The sequence below is a fragment of the Tinamus guttatus genome, unplaced genomic scaffold (assembly GCF_059628265.1).
Source record: "Tinamus guttatus ecotype Peru unplaced genomic scaffold, ASM5962826v1 Tinamus_guttatus_pri_ptg000369l, whole genome shotgun sequence".
Taxonomy (NCBI): Eukaryota; Metazoa; Chordata; class Aves; order Tinamiformes; family Tinamidae; genus Tinamus; species Tinamus guttatus.
In genome coordinates this window covers 113,192-138,953 of record NW_028288903.1, presented here as the reverse complement: position 1 = coordinate 138,953, position 25,762 = coordinate 113,192, and the positions used below count along the sequence as shown (strand labels likewise).

At 43.0% G+C, this 25,762-nt stretch overlaps 1 protein-coding gene across 1 annotated transcript in view; it reads left to right on the top strand.

Annotated features, from left to right (window-relative positions):
* Positions 1-15,677: 15,677 nt before the first annotated feature.
* Positions 15,678-25,762, top strand: part of LOC104567912 (phospholipid-transporting ATPase VA) — a 108,904-nt gene continuing 98,819 nt past the window's right edge. The window contains 1 exon segment of the mRNA XM_010214771.2: positions 15,678-16,362. Coding sequence (XP_010213073.2) covers positions 15,920-16,362 — 443 coding nt within the window. The 5' untranslated portion in view covers positions 15,678-15,919.

The window sequence follows — 25,762 nt, the reverse complement described above, 5'->3', positions numbered from 1 at the left end:
CTGGAACAGGCTGCCAGAGAGACTGTGGAGTCTCCTTCTCTGGGGATCTTCAAAACCCGCCTGGATGCCACCCTGTGCCACGTGCTCTGGGTGTCCCTGCTGGAGCAGGGGGGTTGGACTAGATGATCTCCAGAGGTGCCTTCCAACCTCAGCCATTCTGTGATTCTGTGAAGTGAAATGCGCTGTTACACTGACACACATCAAGAAATGGCCCCCAAGACAGGCAGTCCCTGAGGAGCTCACTAGCTAAACAGGCAAAGTGGAGAAAGGGGTGGAGTGCGGAGGTGATCCATCCATGAGCTAGAGCCTGTCACTAAAGACAGAGCCAGGAAATCACCTGCATTTTTCAAGTGAAGGAAATGTTGGAAAAGAAATCTCAAAAGATGATTTTTTTATTATAAGATGTGCCAAATTGAAAGCTAGAAAAATAAATGGAAACTGCCCTTTCACTTCCTAGTCTAAAGTCACTTGCTAATTCAATTCCAAACTCTATGTTCAAGCTTATAGCCTTTGACAGAAAACTAGAGTGGACCTTTATTCCCTGTGAATTAATGTTTTCTACATTTTTGGTTTTCAAAACTTCCCCACATGTGCATTTGTAGGGATTTACCTCTAACTGTTAGTTCAACTATAACTTAACAAGGATTTGTGACCAGTCGCTATTGTATTAAAATAAATCTGTGAAATGCAAGAGCTAATCCTCAAAAAACTATGAGAAATATGCCAAATTGTTCAAACTTGCACAGAATGCCATAATAGCAGATATGAAACCTTTTTTTTTTAACTATTTAAATCCTTAAATGAACACAGGGTCTGCACAGCTGCTGTGTTCTGGATGATTACTTTGAACATAGTTCAGCCTAATTTTGTTCATGCTATAAATCTGTTAGCATTAGGTGTTGTTACTCCTTGTACCAACCCCAAATCTTCCCATATAGCCAGAACCCTTTAATCTGTGAGTCTTGAGACTGTTAGCTGAAATAGCTATTAGGAAGAGGAATGTTTTTTAGCTGTTGGGTTTTGGGTGAAGTAAGAGAGAGAAGGGGGTAGGCTTCAGGAGAGCGGGTAACAAAGTGAACTCACCCAAGTTCAACAGCAGAAACAGGCACCTCGAGAGAGAGAACTGGACAGAAGCCTTCAGGGAGGAGCAAATTTCCTAAATAGATTAGGGTAAGATGAGGAGCATGAGGGAATTGACTGTGGTAGAAGACATATTAAAGGAACTGGGAGGAAGAACTGGAGGAGAGAAAAAAAAAAAAAGACAGTCTGGGGTAAGATGGAAACTTTTAGAGCTACTGACCACTCCTGCAGCATTTTGGTGCTGTAGAAAACCTGGAAATCTGGAGACCAATGTGGTGGGGCTGGGTATTTAGGGAACAAGAGAAGAGCCTTCCTTTTGGGACCAAGGCCAGCTAGGTCTAAGACTAGGTTGTGCTGTGTGAAATACAAAAATGGGCTTGGGCCTATAAATATTTATATCCAAGGAAAGGACAGAGCAAATGGAGCAAAAATGAAATTTAAAATAAGCTCTTCCATCTCCAAGACAGAAAAATATCAGCCGAAAGTCAGATGACTAGTTTTTAAATCTAACACTTTTGTTAAGAAAATCTGTGGAACTGGTGCTGCTTTTGGAGTCCCAGTCTGATTCCCTAAGAGTGCAGAGGAGTGAGGAAAAAGGGCACATGGAAATGGGAATGGCTGTTTTGAACAAGTGTCCTTCATCAGGTTATAGGCCCTTCAGCTTGACATATTGCAGAGGGCTGGTTTGGACATTAATGCTTCAGAAATTTCTAGGACTTTTTTTTTTTTTTTTTCCCAAAGGTTTTAGGAGACTGTCACCAAAGGTTCAAAATGCAACAATGTAGCCAAGCACATGTTAGTGCAAATGAATGTTCCAGTTTTATAAAGATGATGGAAGACCTTCAGTGAGTGGACCCTGCAGAAATGGCCCTCTCATGGGTTCATCATTGTCAGTGGGCAGTTTGCTCCTTTGCAAAAGACAACGAGCTCTGCAGCAGTTCAACAGAGAAAATTACAAACTCTGAACACTTTCTTCAATGTTATGTGTCAATAACTCTGATGGATTTTCACAATTCCAGGCAATCTAATGCTAATTCTCATTGATATAGGGTATGTGTTACAACAGACTCTGGACATGTTGCCAGTCCTCTGCGGAAGTGATGTTTGGAGCAAGATCAGTGAGCTACCCATCACATTGCCTTATGTATTTTTGCTGTAGTTTCTGTCATGGGTTGCTTGATGAGTAATAAAAGACATTTACAGCACAGTGCTTTTGCTAGGCAGTTTTTCATGGCAATTGAGCTTTTCTTGGTTGCAGCCACACCATCTTCTATCCAGAAGCCTTATGCTGTGCTAAAACAAAATGGTGTAAGCCTATGGGACTGCTAAAGAGCAATTCACCCCATCACATTCGAATACAGATACTAGTTAGATGGAAGGGGTAGAAGGTTACTCTGGACCTGAAAATTTAAGGCTATCATCACCTCATAAATTGAAGACAATCAGAGAATCTCCCTGTAGTTAAGGCTTTTAATAACAGCCTGATGTTATTTTTTCTTTCATCCAAAATTATTTGTCAAGATGAGAAGATTATTTCCTCGCCACTTCATTTGGCAGTGTTTAATATACAGATTTTATTTTCAAAATGTATATTTAGTCTGTATCTCCATTCATTCTTCTGAACTGACTTTGCTCTTCCAATTTTTCCACCAAAGGTGTAGGACTAATTATTCAAACTGTAACACCATTTTTATGTTGTGCGTGTATATATATGTATGTTAAATAGGTATGACTATAAAAAACCCAGCACTTAAGCAAATAGGCCAATGTACACTGTTTTTAACTTGCTCCTTACTCAGAATAAAAAATGACACTGGTTATTCATTGGAGCATGGGCCAAAATAAATCCATTTTTAAATGCTGGTGTCTCTCACTGAATAAAAATTGAAGGACTGTACTCTGACAAGAGTACAGCCACCTACTTATGGCATGTCAGGATAGCAATAAGTGACTCACCGCCCACCTACGCTCCAAGGATACCAAGACCTGATGTCTCTGTCAAGAAGCTGTCACAACACTGAATTTAGACAAACATTTTTTTCCTACTGCCCACAGTCTGTACAGTACTCACCACTTGTTCACTTTTCCAGGTCATCAACCCCTAAAACATCCCAAGGTGAAAATGCGTGGGAGTACCATAACATAAACACTTCTCTTTATTAGTAAGTTTGTACTAATATTTGCTTTAAAATCTGTTTGCTGATAAATGCCAATTAAATAACAACTAGCAGCACTACTCTGACTCTCCCGTTGGGTCTTTTGGATGCTTTAATTTGTGCGGCAATCAACAAATCCCACACAATTTTTTATGTAAAGTGATTAAAATCCCCAGTAGGAGAAAGGGAAGAATTTACATAGTGGGAAGAAAGTGGGAGGAAACATCTGGAGCAGCAGGTAGATTATGAGAGTTCCCAGCTGTGTCATTAGCTTGCTGATGATCTGAAAATGAAGCATAACATTGGCTTTTTCCTTGTGATGATCAATGAAATGCAGAGCATATTCCAGCTGTGAAGATATTCAAGAACTGGTCTGTCTGATAAGACATCAAGCAGTGTTTCCTGAGTTTTCTTTATCCTTTGAGGAGCTGGTATCTGCCAGTGGCTTGAACAATGCCTAATCTGAAGTGTGTTTTATGCACTTGGTAATTAGGGTAAATGTAGTTGGCAAGTGATAAAAATAAATTTTTTGTTCCACAGTGATGACAAAGGTTAGGTGGAGAAGAGAATGTAAAGAGAACAGAAAAAAAAAAAAGGTAAAATGAAAATGAAGAGGAGAACATGCTTGTAAAATAATACATCAAATGGACTAGGGTCAAATCTCTGCAGGACGCCAGCAAAGCTATGCTGCCTCCTTCACGATCCTCTCCCAAATGCCTGCTGCCCATTTTGCTCTCAACCATTGGCTGGACATTGTATGAAAGAGTGTTAAGTGGTACAGGCCAAAACCACTCCTGGGACTATGCTACAAATTAAGCAGTATGGATGACCATATGCTGGGGCTTGTGCCGAAGTCTTCTTCCTGCTTCATTTTTAAATGTGGGGAGTCAAAGGAGATTGGGTTCTGTCCCAAGTTGTTTTGGGGGGCTTATACATGGAGAAGCTTGAGGTGGGGGGGAGCACATCACAGAGTCTGACTGAACTCTGCTCTCTTTGCATCATTGGCCTATCAGCCAAATCAAGCCACTTGATATTTAGTTACATGTTGTCACATAGGTGTCCAGTCTTCTAGATGTACACAAAGGAATCACACCAACCTGCTAAAAGCTATGATCTCAATTCCTACAAGCAATGACTACTGCAACATCACTGGGGCAGCTGGAGCCCCTTCATGAAGTATCTTTTATGTCTTAGCTTTACAAATATTCAGCCAGGGGCAATGCTAGTACCAGCGCACTTGCAAGCCCCCGGAGTCGTTCTACATGCACAGCATAAGCAGTTTCCTCCATCCTTTCAAAAGGGAGATAAATCCTTCAGAAAATGGCTGCTTTGTGGTAGATGGATTTTTACCACTGAAGTTTAAGGGTGACAACGCAGGTCTAACATTTAATACTCAGGTAGCATTTAATTTGCTGATTATTTCAGTGTATATGTCCCGTATATGTGTCTTTGCAGTACCTACCGGCTATGGACTAGCAGCTCAGATCTGGGTGCCTTCTCTTGCCTCTTTCACCCCTCCTGCATTGCTGGAAAAGTTTGAACTTTGGGAAGTGGCAGGGAGTCACACTCTTTTCACTGGTTTTAGGCACCAAATAAAGTAGGATTTGAACTAGTTCCTTCAGCAAAAGGTAGGTGATAAAAAATAATAATCCTTAAACCCCTAGATACTCAGATTGTGTTATTATTTGAGAATCTTTGTTTTCATATAAAAAACTTATGAATTTAGTCCTGATTGCCTGAAAATGTGGGTCTCAACACTTCAAATATCAAAATATAAAATAAAAAAAGACCCAATTTTACTATTTTTCTTCTGCACATTACAAGGGCTTAGGGAAAAACAACAAAAAATATTATTTTCATATGCCAATCTGATACAAAATGTTCATACCTAGGTAATAAGAAGGATAATCTTTTGAGAGTGGACATGAGCTAGTAGATGTGGACAATGTAACAGTAAATTCAGATCAGACTATGCAAGCTAAATGGTGATGGGCTAAAATATACGTTCTTGGGTAGGTTTGAGAAGAATTATAGGAGGCACAGCAGGAGAACAAGAGGGAAGTGGGTGGAAAGAGGATGAAGGCCATGATGTGGGTTCGTGAGATATTCTTATTTGCACTGAAGTCTGTGGTGAAGATAAAGCCAGATCTACACTAGGAGTGTTATATGAGGTAGCTTTGTATGGTTAGTCTATACCATGGCAAAATGCCCATCCTTTGGTTATCACAGAATCACAGGATGGTTGAGGTTGGAAGGGACCTCTAGAGATCATCTAGTTCAACACCCTTGCTCCAGCAGGGACACCTAAAGCATGTGGCACAGGGTGGCATCCAGGCGGGTTTGGAAGATCTCCAAAGATCTGGGTTTATGGGCTGTAGTAGCACAGCTCCCCTTCTGCTGATACAGTGACACCTTTAAAGAAGGGAAAAAAAAAAGAAAAAAAAAAAGAAAAAATCATCCTGGTAAAACAGCACTTTTGCTGACATGTCTTAATCTACATCAGAGGTTTGTGCTGGCACAGCTAAGCTGGTCACAACTCACACTTCATCACTCTCCTGATTGATGTCCATACCTTGCAACAGTTTGTCAAGCAGATCAGGCCAAGTCTGAGCCAGGAGAGAGGGAGTCACAAGACCAGGCAAGGCAGGTCAGCAAGCAGAATAGAGGTGAGGTTTTCATACTGTAATCTCAGAGACTGAGTAATAGGGGAAAGAAAATCAAAATATTTAAGCAAACAGTATTTTCCACTGCCTACAGGGTGAACTTTTAATTCCAACCATAGAAACACAGGGAATCTTTTGGTTTAAAAAATAAATCTTTGTTTTTCCTTGCTTTGTTACATGGCTTTTTTTTTCTGCCTGATGGTATTTTGTTGAAAGAGAATTATAAGATATATTCTTTCTTAATATGAAGATGTATTAGCCTGTAAAAGTGAAAAGTAGCCTGTTTGTGTTGAATATGTGGATCTTAAAAATTCATGGTCTGGTGCTTGATTACATGGGACAAGTACTTTATTTTAATGAAAACATTACATTGCCATTGCAATTCTCCTCCACCCTTTAAATTTATTATGCTGGCTGCTCTTCAGTTTTCTTTTAACTACTGTTAAAACACCACCCTTTCACTCACATTCCTTTTGGTTTCTCACAGATTATTTATTTGAAATAATAGTTATCTTAGGTCCAGTGCTTTTCGTGTAAGGAATACTGGAGCTTGAGTTCCAGGATGGGATATCAGATAATATAAATTATTGCTGTGGATTATTGGAAGTGATTAATTTAGTTGTGCCAACCAATGCTCTACTTAATTCTCTCAGTTTTTAATATTACTATACAAAGCACTGTATATATGATAGACACAGTGTCAGTGTGCATGCGTGTGGGTATGACATGCATGCAGAGGTGTGTGTTCATACAGTGTATGTATGACAGGTATTTTGTATGGTATGTATAAGCTACTTTGTATGGTATTTATAATCTATATATGGTCACTCTCAGTCATCCAGGGAGAATTAGGATTACCCAATAATGCAAAAACACACGTAGTAAAAACCTGCTTAAATCAGGCCATCGGGACATGCAGTGGGGGGAAGACTGGAGTAAAGAAACATATGTGGATCAGTGATGCTGCTGACAAAGCAAAAACAGCATCTTCCAAAGCCAGGGAGCCTGCCCAGCACCGCAGAAGTGCTCTTTGCAAGGAGCCAGTCTGCACATCTCCTGTCCTCTGGACCACAGCAAAAAGCAAACTACCTGTTTTTTCCACTCCTGAGATGAACTTAGAGACCAGAAAAATGCTAGCACTGATTTTCTGGTTTTTCAAAACTGGGAAAAGCTATTTAGTTTTAAGAAGTTTCCCCTCCCATTTTTAGTACATGGTCTTTGATGTACCAGCTGCCATTTATTGTATTAATGCTGAATTAGAAATCAGCTTACAGGACTTTCAGCTGCCTCTGGAAAGCTGTGATGTACAGTCCTCACTTGTACCGAGCTGTGCCTGATACTTGCATATTCCCCATCTACATGCACCTTTGACAAGCTATTGCTTGCTACATGGTAGAGGCCTACAGCACAGTAAGATGCTTATCTCTGTGGAATCCCCATTTCACTATTACACCAGGACGAATAATGAGCACCTCCGAGCCTTGATCAGGTTTTTAACCATTGGAAATTCATTTAATGAGATCTTTTAAACTGACTTCAGTAGAAGATCGATCCAACTTATTTAGCACCGCAGAAACATTTGGATAGATACTCTATTAAAAGCAAGATCCCACTGAAGTCCATCAACTTTATTGAGTTAGAAGCATGACTTAGTGCCTACAATCAGTTGTGCATAATGCAAACAGACACAGTAATGTTGTCATATATAAACAGTGTTTTAAAGGTATGAAGTCTTTCATAAATCAGTGCTTAGAAGTTTTAAGGGACTAGAAAACAACTATTTAGTTGGACTTTAGCTATCAGCACTGCATTTGGGCACAGGTGCAAAAGCAGTGCTTGTCAGGAGTTTGGGTTTCCATATTACATGAAAGTCCTACTTTTTTAGTTTATAGGTAGTTTATAGTCAAGCCCTTTTTAATTTAAATATTTTGCAAGCAGCAAGTTCCTGAAATCCTTAAGTTGAGGGTTTCTCTGATAATATGGGCAAACAATTTAAGAAGCTTGTCAAGCTGACTGAGTAGCAAGATGGGCCCCAGCTACCAGGTATAAGCACTGCTGAGTCAGGAATCCCAGCAAGTCTTTACCCCTGTCTCCAGGGCCGGTGGACGAGCAGACTGTTCAAAGATTAGACTTCTCATGGTAAACCCAATGGGCACCCTGGAGAATGTTGCCTTATATTCAGTGGAAGTTCTTCAAACTCATTGTTTCTGTCAAAGACATTCAGCTCTTTGAAAGTAGGTTTCTTTTTTTTTTTTTCTGATCAGTTCTACTGACAGATGAGTTCTCCAAAGGCAGGAAAATCGTCCTTTCACTCTTTTGCTATTGGATTTTTTCTTCTCTTTCTTTGTTTTCTTACCATTTTGCTTTCATACAGTCCATTTACACCACTTAGTACTAAGTCTGACCATTCTGAGTCAATGCTAGGGCAGGAGACAATAAATCAGTGCTACATCAGACCTATGGCAGACTTAGGATTTTCTTAGTCTTCCTAGGACAGAAAAGAACCTGAAAACATCTCTTTTTATCTGTATACCTAGCATTGAACCGAATAGAAAGTTTTTTTTGTTTGTTCATTTGTTTGTTTTTTAACTTTTCTGGTTACACAATCCAACAGGGAACCCTACAATAATGACCAGTCAGCAAAGAAATCATGGGATAGAATTGGTTTGCACAACTTTCTCTTCAAGCAATACTGAATAATGAACAAACAGCAGAAGAGTCTGCAACTTTCCTTTGTTAAATCTCAAGCAAAGGCATAGCTTTCCTCAGACAAATTGCTTGTAAAAACACATTCAAGTGACTCTAATTGGCCTTTTGGGGAACATTATCAAGAAACCTAGATATAGGAAAATATAACTGTGATGGGTCATTAAGGTCTCTTAATTTGAACCACTGCTATCCTAACTTGGCATTCAGGAGCAATATCCTGCAATGGTATTTTCTTTTCAAAGAGACATAAAATTGTGGGTTTGCCTCCATGTGTACAGGAAATCCTATGGCAGCTTCTATATGTATAGAATCATTACCAAGCCATTGCTGTTAAAAAATACCAGAACTGCTTTAAAAATCACAGTGCTTTAACAATCATACATTGAATTTACTTATTTTTATATTCTCCTATTTATTTTGTTCTTTTAGAGTTCACAGATTCAATCTTTTTTTTTTCCAGCCATGAAGATTTCTTGCCTTAGTGAGCTAGGATTCTTATAAGATCCCATTACATGAGGATATGCAGTTTTAAGGACAGCAACAAATATTGTGAGACTCACCATAAAATAGGAGGAGTTGGCAGTGGTGCAGTAAGGATATTAACTTTCGTTTCCTCTCAAACTGCAGTTTCTATAAATAGCATCTGCCTGGCTTTACTGCTTCTGCAGTTAATTATATAGGTTTTCCTGCACTTACTTTACTGCAGTGTCTCTACGAACTGGTACTGTAGTTGATGGATTGGATACGGTTGTTCCATAGTAAACATCTCAGATGCAGAATTCTAAAAAAAATCTTATTAAAGCAAGTACAGATTTAGTGAGGAGGTTAAGGGGGTGAGGAGCTGTCTCTGTATTCCCACTGCAGCATGGACAACTCATATTCTCTGTGTAGCATCACTGTGTTTTATATTTTTTGGCGGGTGTGCCTAGCACTCTTGAGTGGCCACAATATCACATGTGTGTGGAGAACAGGAGGGTGCAGTTTCCCAGCAGTTTCTCCTTGAAACATTCCCTGTTGTGTATGTCAATATGGTTCAACCTGATCAACGGTGGAGAGCTGTGCTCTGCACACACTACTGGTGGATTTGCTTGGGCAAGGCATCAAGGGTGCAGTGCAGTTCACCCCTCTTTGGATAGTTATCAGGGGAGACACCTTACTCCAGGCTAGTCACTTTTTTTATCAGTGGAAGCATTTTCAAGAATGTGCTTCACCTAACCTACTTACCTACTGACCTGCTTTAGCAGACATTAGAAGTGCTCTACAAGTGCCAGTCTCTCTCCACAAACTGTGGTGAGGACTTAGCTTGGGTGCTTGTACCTTGCCAGATGAAGACCACCCATTCCTGTTCTGGCTAGACAGACCTTTTCAGAGTACCTGGAGGCCATTATCGTAAAGTGCCACATTTTACAGTTCTAAATGATGATAAATAGCTCTATCTGGTCAGGCCCTCCAACTAAAATATTACTGATCAGAATTTGCACAGTGGTATCTTCCACATGTGCTATGCCTTTAAGCTAAATACATCTAAGTACATTTAATACTCTATTTCTTTACTTTCCAGCCTCTGCAACAATTTAACTGAAGTTTCTTATCCAATGTTTTATACAGTAGTATGGATCTTCAAATCCTTCGTCACCAGTCCATGCAGCATCACCAAGGGTTGCAATAGGATCATAAAGCAGATGTGGCAGGTCAGGTGGTAAAGGCAAAGGTGTTGTACCCATCTGCTTTCCAGGTATGCTTCTTTCTACCCAAGGCACCAGCAAAAGGTCCACACTCCGCAAAGCTGCGCCCACTTCCCGCTTTAGCACCAATGTTGTAGACACAACTGGTCTGTGTGTTTCAGATTGGGCTGCTGAGCTGGGTCTGCCTGTGGAAAGCTGGAGAAGGAGAGATCCTGCAACACGCACTCGGTAGGATGTGAAATGCAGGTGCCCTCGGGGAGCAGTAGATGGGAGACATTCAAGTGGAACTCATGCAGGGTGTGAGGGGTCTACGTAATATTGCTCTCACTTCTGAAAGATAAAAACTGCTCCATAATAATGTCTTACTGTTATACTGGAGAGCTCCAGTAGGACTGTTGAGGCTCTGCACATATCTATGCTACAACCCTGCTCATATTGGGACGCCCTTCTGTGGGAGTCTAGTAACTAAGAATGGGATTTAGAGAGTGGCGATGTTACATTTTCCATTTTGTTGCTTTGCAAAATAGATTATGCATAGGCATATATGCTTTGCATATGTAATAAGCATGTGAGTGTTTCTATGTATCATCTCCCGCAGAATGAAAGAAGTAGGGATGATGCCATTTTGTCCTTTGTTCCTTCCCTTCCAATCCTGGCATTTTGAGCAAGCTTTTCACACTGAAAGCTTCTTGACTTCTTTCTACCAGCTGGAAACAGGAGCCAGATGGGACATGTCTCATCTGCAAAGGCAGAACAGATTTTGTCTCATAAGTGGTACCATGTCTTTAGCTATTTTTGCAACTCTTTGAGTACCACATTCTGACTGAGGCCTCTGGGTTCTCCCATAACATTAAGCATATTATTAAAATAAGTAATTTGGAATAAAGGTATTTTTTATAAGAATCCTAAGAATCATTATAAGAACTTATTGATGTTCTTGGCAATATCCAACATTAGAAATCTTTATTTTAGGGTTACATAAGTATTATAAAAGTAGCCCAGTAAATTAGAAAATGTGTTAAAATTAGATTTTCTTAACATCTTGATGGCAGGAAGAAGTTAGTTATTAAAATGGAATATTGATAGCTCCAAGCATTCAAAAATCATAATATTTAAGTTGAATCATGATTTTTTATTTCAGTAATATGTCGTAGTGTTTTCTTTTTTCTCCTCCTGAGTCTTTTTCCTTGAGGTTCAAACCATTCCATGCGACCATCAGGCCAAAGGCTTTTTTTCGTAGCCCCTTATAATACGCACTCATATATCAATGGAACTGCAGGCATTATTTCAAATATAATCAGAGTTGGTGGCTCTGAGAAGATGAAAAATGCTGATCTCCCTGCTCTAAGAAACCAGTCTGATCACAGAACAAGAACTGGATAGTGTTTTCAAAGGATACATGGTTCCTAAAAGGTCACGTTAATACAATGATGAACTTTGGACTGGACAAGACCGAGTTCTTAATGGTCTCGGCTATCAAAGCTGAGCACTATGCATATTATAATCTTAACTTATGCTTATAACCTCCCTCCTTTTCAGCACTAGTCCTTGATCAAAAAAAAAAAAAAAATCCACTCCCCAGCGCATAGGAGCTACGCAGGGCTCTGCACTGTTGAAGAGAGTCAGGCAGTGTCAGAGTGCCTGGGACGAGCTTTAAATTCAGATACTGGGCACTGGACACTGGCATCTGGTCACTTGCAGGAGAAATCCGGGAGCGGGTACGCAGAGAAATGCAGAGAGGTCTGGGCAGTGAGATGGAGAGCAGCCAGAAGCGGCCATGAGTCACTGAAGGAAGAGCTTTGCCCAAGATGGAGACATTTGTGGGTGGTAGCAATAGCTAAATTTGTGCATAGAGCAATCCTCAGACATTCTTTACTTTTAATATATTGCTCCAATGACCCAACAAAATGGTAAAAGGCCAATGTTTTATTTTAGGTTATCCAGTAAATCTAGTCTCTAGCAATGACGGAGCCTTCTCCAGACAGCCCACGTTTCTAGAGAGTAATCTCTTGTAAGTACTGTGCATCACCTGGGCTCATCTAAAGCCAACCACCTGCTCCCTCCTTTCCTCTGGAATCTGCCATAAAATGGAGACTCTGGTGTATCCAAATTAGCAAGGACTACAAATCATACTTGTCTTTGCGCAACCCCAAAGCTAGGGCCAGATTTGTGCATGTGCATTTTATACACCTGGAGGGTGGAAATTACAGCCTGCCTCACATTTGCAACCTCATGTATCTGGCCAGTGGGGGCAGGAAGAGCTCAGATAAGTGCTCAGATACAAACATACGCTTGTTTTTATTAATCATGGATTACATGTCCTTAGGTTTTAGAACAAACATCCAAGATTTAGGGTCTCTCACATGACTGAGAGGCTGTTACAGTAAACATAAAAAGTTTCACTACCTAGTGATATTCTGGCTTGCCTATATTAAAGAAACACCTTAGTAGCCCCCCCCCCCCAAAAAAAAAAAAAAGAAAGAAAAGAAAAAAGAGAAAGAGGCCAGATCGGTGGTACCAGAACAAGAGTTTTGTCTGCTCTGGACCAGTGAGGTGTTGCATACTTGCTACTCCTTTTTTAGGCAAAGCTTTTCAAGGGTGACCCTTAGTGTTGTTGTACAAAGTCTCTAAACTATTTCAAAAGTAAAGTTTTAGCAAACAAACACAGAAATCTTCAAATCTCCCACCCAACTATCTGTTATCATTTTGCTGCTGTATCTATTTGTAACACTCAATTACCTGAGCTGGGGATTACATAAGAAGTTCAGCTTCTATTTAATTTTGTTGAACTGAGTTTCTCTCCTGGTCCTCCTTTGTGGGAAAAAAAAAAAAAAAGGAAAGAAAGAAAAAAAGCTTGTTAATGAGAACTTGAAGTTCTAAAAAACAGAATGCAAGTAAAACAGCTTTTAAAATACAGCCCAGTGGCTTTTAAAGTACTTCTCACAGTTATGGGGCTCTAATTGTCAATTTTGGAATACCTGAGGTTGAAGGTTCAGCCAGTGTCATTGAGTCTAAGCACAGTTCATCCCTGGTTAGGCTCTCAAAAACTTGCCATCACGGGCATTTTCCCCAAATGAATAACTTAAGGTATATGTGAGCATTTGTCTTTTTTTACCTTGAATTCATCTCTGTGGTTGAAAGCTTAATGTTACTACATATCCAGTTCTTAAGTCACTTTTGCTCACCATTTGCTGGACATATAATGGAAAACGTGGCCTATACACCATTTTTATAAAGCATTAGAGTGTTGACTCACCTGTTTCTCAGTGGCTCAGCTCAGCCAACAAATACTTTTACTTTTTTGAAATATCTGTGTGCTGTAACATCTCTGCTAGCATCTACAAAATAATACAAAAGAGTTTGGGCCACACTTCAATGAAAATTCTATACTCTATGCTGGATTTTCAACTGCTCAGAAACCAAATGCAGAGCCAGACTCCCAGATCCAATTTGCCTGCAGAACCTTAACCGAATCCTAGGGAGATAATGCAGGCATTTTCCAAGTTGATGGAGTTAGGCATGCATTCCCAGGCTTTTCCACATATTGCAAGGTGTAGATTTTGCCTTTTTCCTCAAGGAGGGGGCTCCTGTGTGATTGGTACACTGCCACCACCCACAGGCCCCGTGCTCTGATGCTTGCTACGCCTCGTGCCGCTCGATTTCTGCAATCTCAGTGGGCTGGATGGGTTCAGCACAGGCTCAGATGGGCTTTGCAACTGGTGAAGGCAAAGGCCAGGCCCACATGAGGGAGAAGAGGGTGGGAGTGCAGTGCCGAGATCTCAGGCTGGCTGGAGCTCCCATGAAAGCACAGCTTGCCTTAGCTGCCTTATGTCGATGGTTTACGTGTCAGTACTATTTAATTATTTTGCCAGTAATCATCACATAAGACAAGAGGAAATCGTCCTATCATAAGGATCTGCAGAGTTTGCTTTGAGAGGTGACATGCATCAGAAAGGAGCAAAGATTACTGTCACTTCTCATCTAACCCCTGACTGTCACACAGACAAGTGAGGGCAACATCCTAAGGAGGGTGAAATCTGCGTGGTGTTTGAGTCCTGATCCTGGAGGAGCGTTAGATGACTGAGATACCAGAGCCCCCAGCATAGTGAGTCCCAGAGGCAGAGAGTCCAGTGGCCCAAAAAGGCCCAGCAACACTTTTGGGGAAGTATCTGCAGAACTTACTGCTAACAGCACCACTTAAGTGTCTCCAAGTGATGAAGTTTCTGGGTGTTGGGCACACCGCAGAGTAACACTGAGTCCTCCTTATACGATTTCAGCACTTCCGTCACATGGCAGTAGGATTTTTCTTCATTTCAGCTTCGACTGAAGTTAATCTGAAGTGTAAAGCAACTTGGAAACTGATGAACCAAGGCAAAAAACGACATAGAGAGTTTAATAATTTGGTATTTATTAGGTTTGCTTTTCTTTTTCACCTTTTTTTTTTAAAGGAGTAACATTTATCTATTTCTTTCCTTATCAACAACAACAACAAAACAGACTTAAAACCCCAAACAATTCTCCCTTCTCCCCTTGCACAAGACCCCTGGTGAGGAGCCCTAGGTGCTTTCTACTGATCTCAACACGTCTCCAGCTCCAGCTCTCACAGCATCAGGCCAGAGGATCGTGCCACAACACGCATCAGTCCTACAGCACAACCTGAAGTGATCTGTGACAGACTTTATGCACCCTTTTCCTGTGTATTCCTTGCTGGCTTTTCGGTTACCACAATCTGCAGGAGAAAATACACCCAATGGTGCCTAACACGCTCCTAACAAACACGTTATTTTGGGTTGCAGCCTTTGGGGTTGGCATCACTCCTCTCTGCTGTGACCGTGTTTGCCTGGTGTGCCAGGCGCGGAGGCGGATCTGGGAGACACCCGGTTACTCCGTTCACGCTGGACGCATGGATGAGGAAAACGGAGGGCACGCGGTTTCCCTCGGAAGACTCTGAAATGAGTCAGCCCATAAGAACTCCCGTTCGCTCCGGTGCTCTCGGAGGAGAGGCGCCAACAGAACTGCAAGCACTCAGAAGCGGGACTGTTTCATTTACTTGGTTACTTAGGCTCAAACCTCCTCCTCCGCCTCGTCGCAAGTAACGGAAAGTCCGAGGCGGCGCGTGAAACGTCACCCGCCGCCGCAGCGCCGCAAGGGGCGCGGGCGGGGGCCGGCGCCATCCCCGGCGCGCGCCCTAACGGCCCGCCGGGCAGGGCGGCGCTCGCGCCCAACGCTCCCGTTCGCGCCCAACGCTCCCGCTCGCGCCCAACGCTCCCGCTCGCGCCCAACGCTCCGCGCCAACGTCCCGGCGGAAGCGCGGCCGGCTCCCGCCGCGCCGGCCCCGCCACACACACAAACCCGCGCGGGCCGGGGCGAGGCGGCGAGAGGAGGAGGGCTCGGCTCGCTGCCGGCCCACGTCCCTCCCCGGCCGGGGAGGGGAAAGCGAGGGCCGAGCGCGGCAGTTCGGAGAGGGCTGCAAGCGCCCTCCTCCCTGCCCGCCCGCCCGCCCGCCGGGAAGAGGAAAGCGAGAGCCGCGGCGGGCGATGATAACTTAGAGGGGAGGGCGGGAGGTCGCCTCGCCGCGGGGCTGCCGCTCTCCCCGCAGGGTTTCGCTGCCTGTGTCGGGCCCGAGATGTCCCAGGGCAGCGGCGGGGCGGAGGGGGCGCCCCCGATGCCACCGGTGGGCAAGGAGAGGCAGAGGAAGAGGAGGCGGAGGAGGAGGAAGGAGAGCAAGACGCGGCTGGTGCGCTCCAACCTCCTGCCGCCCGAGGCCGAGGCGGAGAAGTCCAAGAGGACGGTGCTGGCCAGCAACCGCCTCAAGACCACCAAGTACACGGCGCTCTCCTTCCTGCCCAAGAACCTCTTTGAGCAGTTCCACCGCCTGGCCAACGTCTACTTCGTCTTCATCGCCCTGCTCAACTTCGTGCCGGCCGTCAACGCCTTCCAGCCGGAGCTGGCCTTGGCGCCCGTGCTCTTCATCCTGGCTGTCACGGCCATCAAGGACCTGTGGGAGGACTACAGCCGCTACCGCTCCGACAAGGAGATCAACCACATGGAGTGCCTGGTGTACAGCAGGTGAGGCAGCCGTGGGGCGCAGGGGCTCGTGCAAGCCCGTGTCTGAGCACATGGCTGCGGGCAGGTCCACGCCGAAGCGCTTTAGCTCACCCCAAGTGCAAGGTGACGCCTGGTCATCCTTGGGACCGGCGTCTCCTGCCTCTTCCTCCCAAATTGTGGGTGTTCCTAAAGTCCCAGGCATCCCAGGCGTCAGGCGAAAGCTGGCTCTGGTGGGAATGCCACAGTGGATTACTGAATTATGAGTAAGCGGCATTTCTGTATATGTATGTGCTCTGGTCTTTGTAGCGTTTTACGTTTTGAAGGGAGGACGGTGCATGGCAGAGTGAAGTGTCGCGAGCGCTGCTTGGTTTGCAGGCCTGTAGGGGAGAACTTTGCAGGGCGAGCGGTCAATTATACAGGGCTATGTTTGCAGGCATTAATTTGCCTTTAGTAATATGAGACCTTACTCAAGTTATCTGCTATCAAATCTTTGCTGAGCAAAGGAGAGAGGCCAAAGGCTTCTTCCTTTGAGTTGGAGCGGGAGGTTTTGCGATGTGCAAATTAGCGAGGCCACGCTCTGTTTGCTTTTGTAAGGAATGCAACACGCTCCCTTCACTGGACGTTTACTTTAAGTGAATCCTTTTTATTTATCGTCTTTGCTGTCACCACTGCCTGTGACTTTCCTACCTCCCTCAGTGTTAGGTTCTCCATCCCCTCCAGACAGAACCAGACGGAAAGCTTTTTTTTTTTTCCTTTTTAATGATCTGGGCTATACTTTTGGGCCACTTCCTTGGTATCTGTAAATCAGACTGAAATGACTTTTGTGTTAACGTTTTCATGTACTCATAATCCAGCTTCACAGAACCTCTATTTTGTTTTGAACTTTGCCAGAGTCATCTCACAAGTAGCTAAAGCCGCGATTTTCCTGGGGGTTGAGGGAAGAGCATAGTTTCCACAAGAGCAAGTTTTAGTTCTGTTTCATGCTTCTAGATGTAGCAGAAGTGAAACACGTGCCAAGAGGCTTACACTGATTCTCCAGGCTGTCTGGGAGGGGTCCTCTGGGCTGACATATGCGGGAAGGCAAGAGAGTAACTCTCCTCTTGCAGAAAAGCCATGTAGAAAAATAGAAAACTAAAAAGCCTGCATTTTCTACATTCAGCAGACTTAAGTTTGTTATTTCACAGACTCATATCGCACAAGAAATCTCAGCCTGGGATATACCCCTGCCTATAGGTGTGCATGTGTGAGAACATAAGTCAGATGCTTATTTACATAAATTAAAGTTAAAATAACAAACCCAGCCAAATTACACGTGTAGGCAGCACTAACAAAAGGCCCTGCCTAGTGCCTAGCTCATCTATAGCTGCCCTTAACTCTGAATAGTTCTGGAATGGGAGGGCAGTGCAGCAGGATAAAGGACTATTCTTGAAGTAAAATAGTGCTAATGAGAAAATTAAAACATAGTCCCCATCAGATAAAAGTGGTTTAGAAATGAGTTGTCTGGTGTCCTGGGTTCAAAAATGAAGTACCTGTTGCAGAAACTGTTTGAAATACCCATGAATGCTAGTACTGGGATATTAACTCTGCAATGTTTCTTCTCTTTGCAAATTTTCTTAGCCTTGTCTGCTGCCAAAAAAAGGAGTGACTATGACAAAAGTTGCCCCTTTGGTGTTAATGTCACTCGTGCTGTTTTGGGAGTCCCACAAAAGCATACAGTAATGCTTATGCTCTGCCAGACCAAAAATCAAAACTGTTCCTTAGACTGCAGAATTTGGATTACTTTTGAGTGACATTTACATGGATTAATTTGGGAGAAGTTTGGGTAGCCTCTGTATTTGCATGAAAGGCGCATGTCGCCTTAATCCCTGTGGGACAATGAATGTGAAAGCTCAGGGGCTCTCAGTCACCTATTCAAATAGCTTTCGAGGAGGAGCAAAGGGTAAACAGAGCAGCCTGCAGAAGCAGAGTAGCAGCTCCCCTATTTCCACCTTTAAGCGGTAATTAGAAATCAGCCCCTGTAGCCTGCCTTCCCCTCCCCCCAAAAAAATAAATGGCAGTAAAATAATTTGGTTTTATGTTTTTAATCTGCCTTTTTCTTTTTTAGACTTCCTTCAGCCTTTTTTTTTAAGCTTTACAAAGTCACTTTTTGGACACCCCCCAGCCCCAACTAAGTTTCCCAATACCCTGCATGACTTCTGTAGATGAAACTTGAAAGAAAGAACTGACTGAGATATTTGTGTCAAGGTTGCTGGGTGTGAGTTTAGAAATGCTGTAATGCCAGGAGCCGGAAGGTTGTGATTTCATTTTGTTTCCTTGTATTTTTGCTTCTGGACAAAATGATGAAGGATAGATGTCACATAAAAAGCAGTGATGACAGCTTTTCTCTTCATGTTTATTTTATGATGATCACTTTATCAGTTCTACTTTTTCACCAGGTTACTCTACGCCTCTTTCCCCCCCCCCCCCTTTTTTTTTTTTGCTCAGTTACTTCCTTATGGTGTCATACAGGCAGATTTGATGCAAATCCTGTCCTCAATATAGGTGCTTCTGTAGGTAGCGAGGGGCAGGTTAATGAACATCACCACAGTCATGTGCTCCCCTAGAGTTGTTGGAAATGCTGGAGAGCATCTCCTCTCTTTCAGGTAGATACTTCACAGGCTTGAAAAAGGCCTCCTTAAAGATGGGGTATGCCTGAGTCTCAAGTAGGTCCTCTGCACTGGGACAGGCTCCCTCTTCTGTCACCCTCCCACACAGCTGAAAGAGGAGAACCACTTCAAACAGAGTATAGCAAATAGCAGCTAATTTTAACAGTCAGCAGGATCTTTTACTTCACTGTACCAGAGTAAATCCATCTATCTTATGTTATGTACTCTTGTCTCTTTAGTGACCGAGATTCAAGTGAGGTTGTGTGGTCTGTCATATATCCTCCATGTGCTGTTTCCCTAGCTGATGAAGGACCAGTCCTGTATTATAAACAAGCAGCAATTAATGATGTGAGATCTACATGGTGGAGAGAACTTAGGGATAGGCAGAGCCTACTACTGCTCATGACAATTCATCAAAAAGCGGCTCCAGCAGCATGAGAGCAATGTCTCCTGCGAGTTTCCCTGCCATAACTTACACAGACAGCCCCCGTTAGGAATCTGAACGTTGTGTGGGGGAAATGCTTTTCTCCTGCCCTGCAGAGTGCTCAACAGCTGCTGTGCAGGCGAGGTTTCTTCCTCCCGCCTTCCCAGTGGTGTGGACTCAGATGACCCTTCCTCATACAACCGCTGCTGAATCAATGACTCAGTGGCTGATAGTTGCCAAACTTATCGGTCGAGTGCAGTAAAAGATGATGCAACCTAAAGAAAAGCTAGAGAGAGAGTTCTAGCTTCTTTTCAAAGAAGGAGAAGAAAGCTTTAACTTAGAAACTCTGCATATTTTGCAGAGTCCTTCAAAAGCTGCTGCTTTCTAGAGTTGCTTAGTGTAAAGGGAAAAGACCTGATTCTTTGAGTTAATTGAAATGAGCTGTTTGAACTGGCAACTTGTGTCAAGGAATGAAGCGTGCTGGAGAAATGCTGACAGTTAATAGGACTGTCTCTGGAGGTCTTTAAAGAAACCTCTTGTGTTTGACTCCATAGAGGAACTTAGGCACTTACTGGAGGAGGCAACTTCACCTAAAACTTAGATTCTGTTCAGGTGCTTAAGTCAGATGCCTAGATCACAGCTAAAGCTCTTGCTTAGTCAGTTTAAATGCAGGTTTAAACCTAACCTGCAGAAAATTTTGTGTGGATAACCTTCACAGCTCTGCTACCAGCTTTCCTGATCTGCACTCTCCTTCCCTGTTCCTCATTTCTACCACCCAGGCATGGAGGTTGAACAGTGGAGATCACAAATGCACAGATTTTCTCATAGTGAAATCTTCTTAGGTTAGCTTCTTTTCTGGGTTCTTTTGGACCTGGCAGGTGACTTTCTTTTTGCACTTCTTGACCTCCAGTCTTTACCACCTCTGGCTACAGATGTGGATCGCACATGTAAATGTCTGTTCCGAGTAATTCTAGGACATGCACATCACTGCTGCTGCTAATATATGATAGAGCTGCACTTCTTCTAGGAAAAGAAGTGTTAATATTCTTATGAGTAGGGGCTTTGTTTTGGCGTGCTGCTGAAAAACACAGTATACATTTACATGGTTTGTAAATAGAAGACAAATAGTGGTAACTGCAATCACAAAAAATAACCATCAGTCATTCAGGAGGAAGTTATATTTTGTACCTCACTCAGAGCTGTGTTGGTGAAATAATGTCAGCTAGTGTTTTTCTAGGAGCCTTATATTCCAAATTTTGGGGTTTTTCTTTTTCAATATACTATCTCATTCTTGCTATGTCCATTTAAGGGTATAGCTAAAGAATGTTTCTGGCAGAGTAGCTTCTGGTCCCAAGAACTGCAGACAGGGCAAGACATTCCTCACCTTAAGAAATAAACTTGTCTCATCCTTTCCAGAAAGCAAAGGTTACAAGATGTGATTCAGAAGGAAACTACCTGGGATTACTCAGTTTCCTCTCTGAGCTCGGTGCGCCAAAGAGCTGACAGCAGAAAATAGTAGTCTGATCTGTGTCAGTGGAGTCAGTGTTTCCTTCAGTTTCAGAGAGGTACTGTTTCTTTGCTTCAGTTCAAGCAACTCTGGCAGTGAATAAACTTCCTGGGAGGTGTAGCAGAAGCTCTTAATATAGTCTAAAAGGAGTGCAGATTCATTCTGCAGAGTTATCCTAGTGTCAGAGGAGATCAGTGCTGGTCTTTTCCTGTAAAATGTAGCCAGCACATAAGAAACCATCCATCCCTGCAAGTTTATGCATGCAGTATTTTCGCTATCCAATGTGCGGCAAATTTCCTAAGTGTACAAGTGTCACTATTTGAAAAAAAAATGCTCACCTCTCATTACTAAGCTGCTAAGTTTGTATAGCATGGATGTCAGGAGAGCAGCTGTGGGCTGCTTCACAGGCCTCTGGCTAACTGCCAAAGAAGATCGCGTTAATCTCCACTGAAAGCGCTGCTGATGTCCCTGCTAACTTTTGCAGATTCAGACAGCGTTTTGAAGGGATATCATAGCTTGTGTTAAGAAGACATTCAGCAAGTATATCTGGCCACTGTGTGCACTCATCCACTTGTTCTTTTGTGTCAGTATTATCTTGAGATCGTGCTTTTTGGTAGAGTTGATTGAAAGAATCTACTTGATTCTTTTAAAGTACATTTCCAGAGAAGCTGCAGAAGATAAAACAATTGCATGCATGGTTTAACTCTGCCTGATATTTGGTTCTTGATTCTGCTAGTTCTAGGTCTAGTCTAATGAGCAAAATTGAAAATGTATATATTGGCATCCCGGCATGCTACAAAACAATATTTTATGGAACTGCTCCTTAACCAGCATGGTAAAACATGACTAGGACATGCAGACTGCTCCTGCCAAAGTAGTTTTGAAGAGAGTAGAGCTTTCAAGCTCTGCATGGGAGACTTTAACTGTACTAGGGGAGCAATAGAGGATCATTCCTGTGCAGGGCAGTTGCTGTGCCCAAGAGCAGGCTGCAAGTGCCCATCCCTGGCCCCACATCCCTTGGGGTATGTTGTGTTTATGTGCAGTGAGGGCAGTGCAGCTGTCAAGCCAAACACATGGCTCCAGGGCTGTGCATTATTTTCAGGATTTACACTGTGTGGGCTTGGTTTTAGCAACCACATATATTGAGAGCAGTTAAGCACATGAAAACTGGAAGACTGTTTCTCTTCGTATAGCTCTGGAGGAGAACCAGTTTCTCCAGCTTAACTTCAATCTTGCTGTTTTTATTTGGGTGTTGGCACTGATACACATATGAGTGGCCAGTAACCTGGTTGGACCCAGATGAGGTCCTCAGCAGAAACACAATCTGGAGCCTGCTGCTAAGGCTGCAGAAATACACTCTGTCTGACACTGTCTCACTGGGAAGTGGCAGCAAGACTCTACACACCCTGGGCAAGGAGAACGTGTTTCCGTGGATGATGTATTTACAAATGCGGAGCAGACACAACACTAAGACACACGCTGAGCCCTTACTAATAGTGTGTGGAGACACAGGCAGCAGTTTTCTCTGATTTGTGACAACCACAAGCATTGACCTGTGGCAGAAGGCGTCCCGGAATGCAAATACTCAAAAGGCACTTGCTTGCAGCTTTTCCTGAGATGAGTGTCTGTGGTGGTGTGAAGGGGAAAGAGCACGACATCCTGTACGAGAAGCTTGAGTAGCCTTACTGCTGAGCTCAGCTGATAAAATGAGTGCAAAAAATGCATTTTTGACAGTGGAAGATTTGATAATGATCAAAAAGGGATCAGGGTAAAGCAAACTTCAGACTTAATTTGAGGAAAAAGACCCACACAGCCATAAATGAGTTAGTTTAGTCTTTCCTGCATGACCATGAGGTGGGAATGAGGGGTTTTCAAACTAAGAGTTCTCAGTGAGTGAAATATCTTAAATTCGTAAGCAGAACATCATCCTTTTTACTATTGCAAGGATGCAGCTACACAGCCTGCATGTGGAATACTGCTAATGGCCAAACCTAACCCTTACAAGTCCTTTGCTCCTATAGGGCAATGTTTTATTCAGTGCCTAGAGTACTGCAGGTGAAGATCTCTACCATGGTCATCCTGTAACCTGAGGGCCTTGCTGTTTTGTCAGAGGACAGTCCTGCACTGTCAAGGCACACATTTTAGAGGTAGGAAGCATCTGCTGTCTCCTATACTGTTTTATTATAGTTATATTCATGTGTGATTACAGCTTCCCCAGAGTGGTGTGACAAGTAGGCCAGACTCTCCAGTGCAGCAGCCAACATTTGCATCATGTCCAGTCATTTCATAAACCTGGACTCTGCTGGAGATTTGTTATAATAGGCATGGAGGTCACTTGTTTTGTTTTTATGTTCTGGTTGCCGGGAAATACTGACCTACTTCAAGGAAGAGTTTAAACGCTTGACTGACAGCTGCACTCCAGTTCTGATGTGTCTGTGCTGCCACTTCATTAACACGGAGTGTGTGAACACAATTAGAGTTTTTGGTATGTCTCTATTTTTGAGGGAGCTTTTAGTTTAGTCCTTTTGAAGGGAAAGAGAAAGGCAATTATGAAGTGACAGCATTGGTATCCTTAGTTCTTTTTTTTGTTACCTATCTGATGCTTGCCAGACTTCTCCTGAGCTGCATAGCCACGTACCTATATGTTCCCCCCTGCATCTGTTCCCCTTCTTGCCTCCCCTTGGACCGTTCCCTTGAGCAAGAACCTCAGTGTGCCTGTTTTGGCTGTGTTAGCTGATTTCGTTTGTTCACCAGTCCTTGGGACAGTTTGTTGTGAACTCTCCCAAGACACTCAGACCAACACATGAAGTGCTGAATGTCTCCTAAATACAGAGGATGTTTGGGATCTTTCAAAATCCAGACACTGACTAAGGTGCCTCAAGAGAGATGCCCTTGAACAGACTTTAGGAGGAAGATTAACAGCCAACCTCTTCAAAATGCAGGAAGTTCAATAAGTGCATAAGAAAGCAATTAATTCTGCGAAAAAGTAAATTCTAAAAAAATTCATCTAACTCACACAAGTCTGATGTTGCAACAGTAGTGCGTTATTTCTGTGTGAATCTACAGTTATATTTAGAGGTTCGGATGCTTTCCAGGCTTTTTTTTTCTCTCTTTTTGGAATTTCCGTGTTCTCACTCTCAGCTTCCCCTTGTTCCCTCTTTGCTTTACTGAAAAGTGGGAAGCAAAAGCTTAATCATACAACTGTATGTACCAGAATAAACACACATTTCATAGACGGTTTACCAGAATAAACACACATTTTATTTTTATCTGCACACTTGAAAGCACTTTGATCTTCCTCCTCTCACTATCATATGTTCATATTTGATCAGCGGTGCTTGGAATCCCTGTTCTCCCGACAGGCTGTTTCATGTCTTAGCTCTTCTGCACACGCAATTAGCTGTCTTCCCCGTGCAGCGCGGCGAAGCACCCATGTGTGGCTGCCTGGCAGGAAATCCGCTCGAGCACTAATTAGGCTCTCTCTGACCTGACAAGGGTATTTCCTGAGGCAATTTATCAGGTTCTCTCTGGGGCGCATGAGGTGAGATTTATTGCACGTCACTTTTAGCTGAAAGTTTTGCATACAAGTCATCTAAACTCTTGCCATGGACAGCAATTTGAGGTGTGGGGAGAGAGGGAAGGATCTTTCCTGTCTATTTGGGACACAGACACTAGAAGTGGTTGGGAGAGGAGGAGTTCTTGCCTCTGTCCAGTGGCAATACAGCAGAAACCTGATTAGACTTACTCAGCTAAACCTGAGCAAGATGAATTCCACCTGTAACCTCAAAAGGACTACATTTTAATTCCTATCCATGCTCCGTGCAATTTTTGGACTGTAGAGAATGACCTGTCCTGCTCAACATTTTTAATGATTAATTTAAAAATTGCACTTTATAAATCAAGATGTAAGTATATTCCTCTGTCTGAAGAAGGAGTTAACTCAGTCTGCATTGTTTCATCTCCCGCCTATTCTGCTTTCAGCTTTATCCATTAACATGTTGTTCATACTTCTGAATTATATTTATGCAATTCATCTCAAAGCTGAGAAACAGTGTAAGAGATTAGTTGTATAAATAATTTTCCTCCTTGAATAACTAATTATATTTACACTTCTGTGGAGTTTTTCAGTCTACCTAAACAAATCTTGGTGTTTTTGGTTGTTAATTGCTTTTTAACCTCAAATGCAGCTTTTGGGATTGGGCGTTGAGACATAAGGTAGAAGGTGCCTAGTTCTGCTGTCTTCCATTTGTCTAGAGGTACCTAGTGGACTGACTAGAAGGGCTGTGGAGTGTCAATGCAAGAGGTCAATGCAGGCACTGCTATTAGTGGGTGAAAGTGAGGCCTCTGTGTCACATATCTCACAAATACCACATGTGGTTATTGGGCTTATTTTTATGTCCTGTAGAATCAGATATTAAAACTTGCAAACGATAATGCGACGTGAGCAGGGATTGAACCGGGTGGGTCAGTGGTGAAATTACTCAAGTAACTTTGAATGTCACTCATTCACCCTTGGTCTCCATGTTACTGTGTTGGAGTTTCAGCGCCTGCGTGGCTGTGAGCCTGGCTATGTGCAGGCACACCGCGAAGCCACGGAGGTGCAGCAGCGTAAGGCGCCTAGCCGTGCCAAAGTCCTAAGTTTTGTTCGTTTGACGGCAGCACTGATACTGTGCTCTTCCTGGTGGTTCAGGCTCATATATACTGTCTCCTGTGGTTTGTTTTTTTTTTTTTTTTTCCTTACATATGTGCCTCATTTATTTTCAGTGCTCTCTGTCTTGCCTCAGGGATAGGATCATGGCTGTATGTGGGAGATCCTTTTTTTGTCAGATCCTGTGGGAGCTCTCC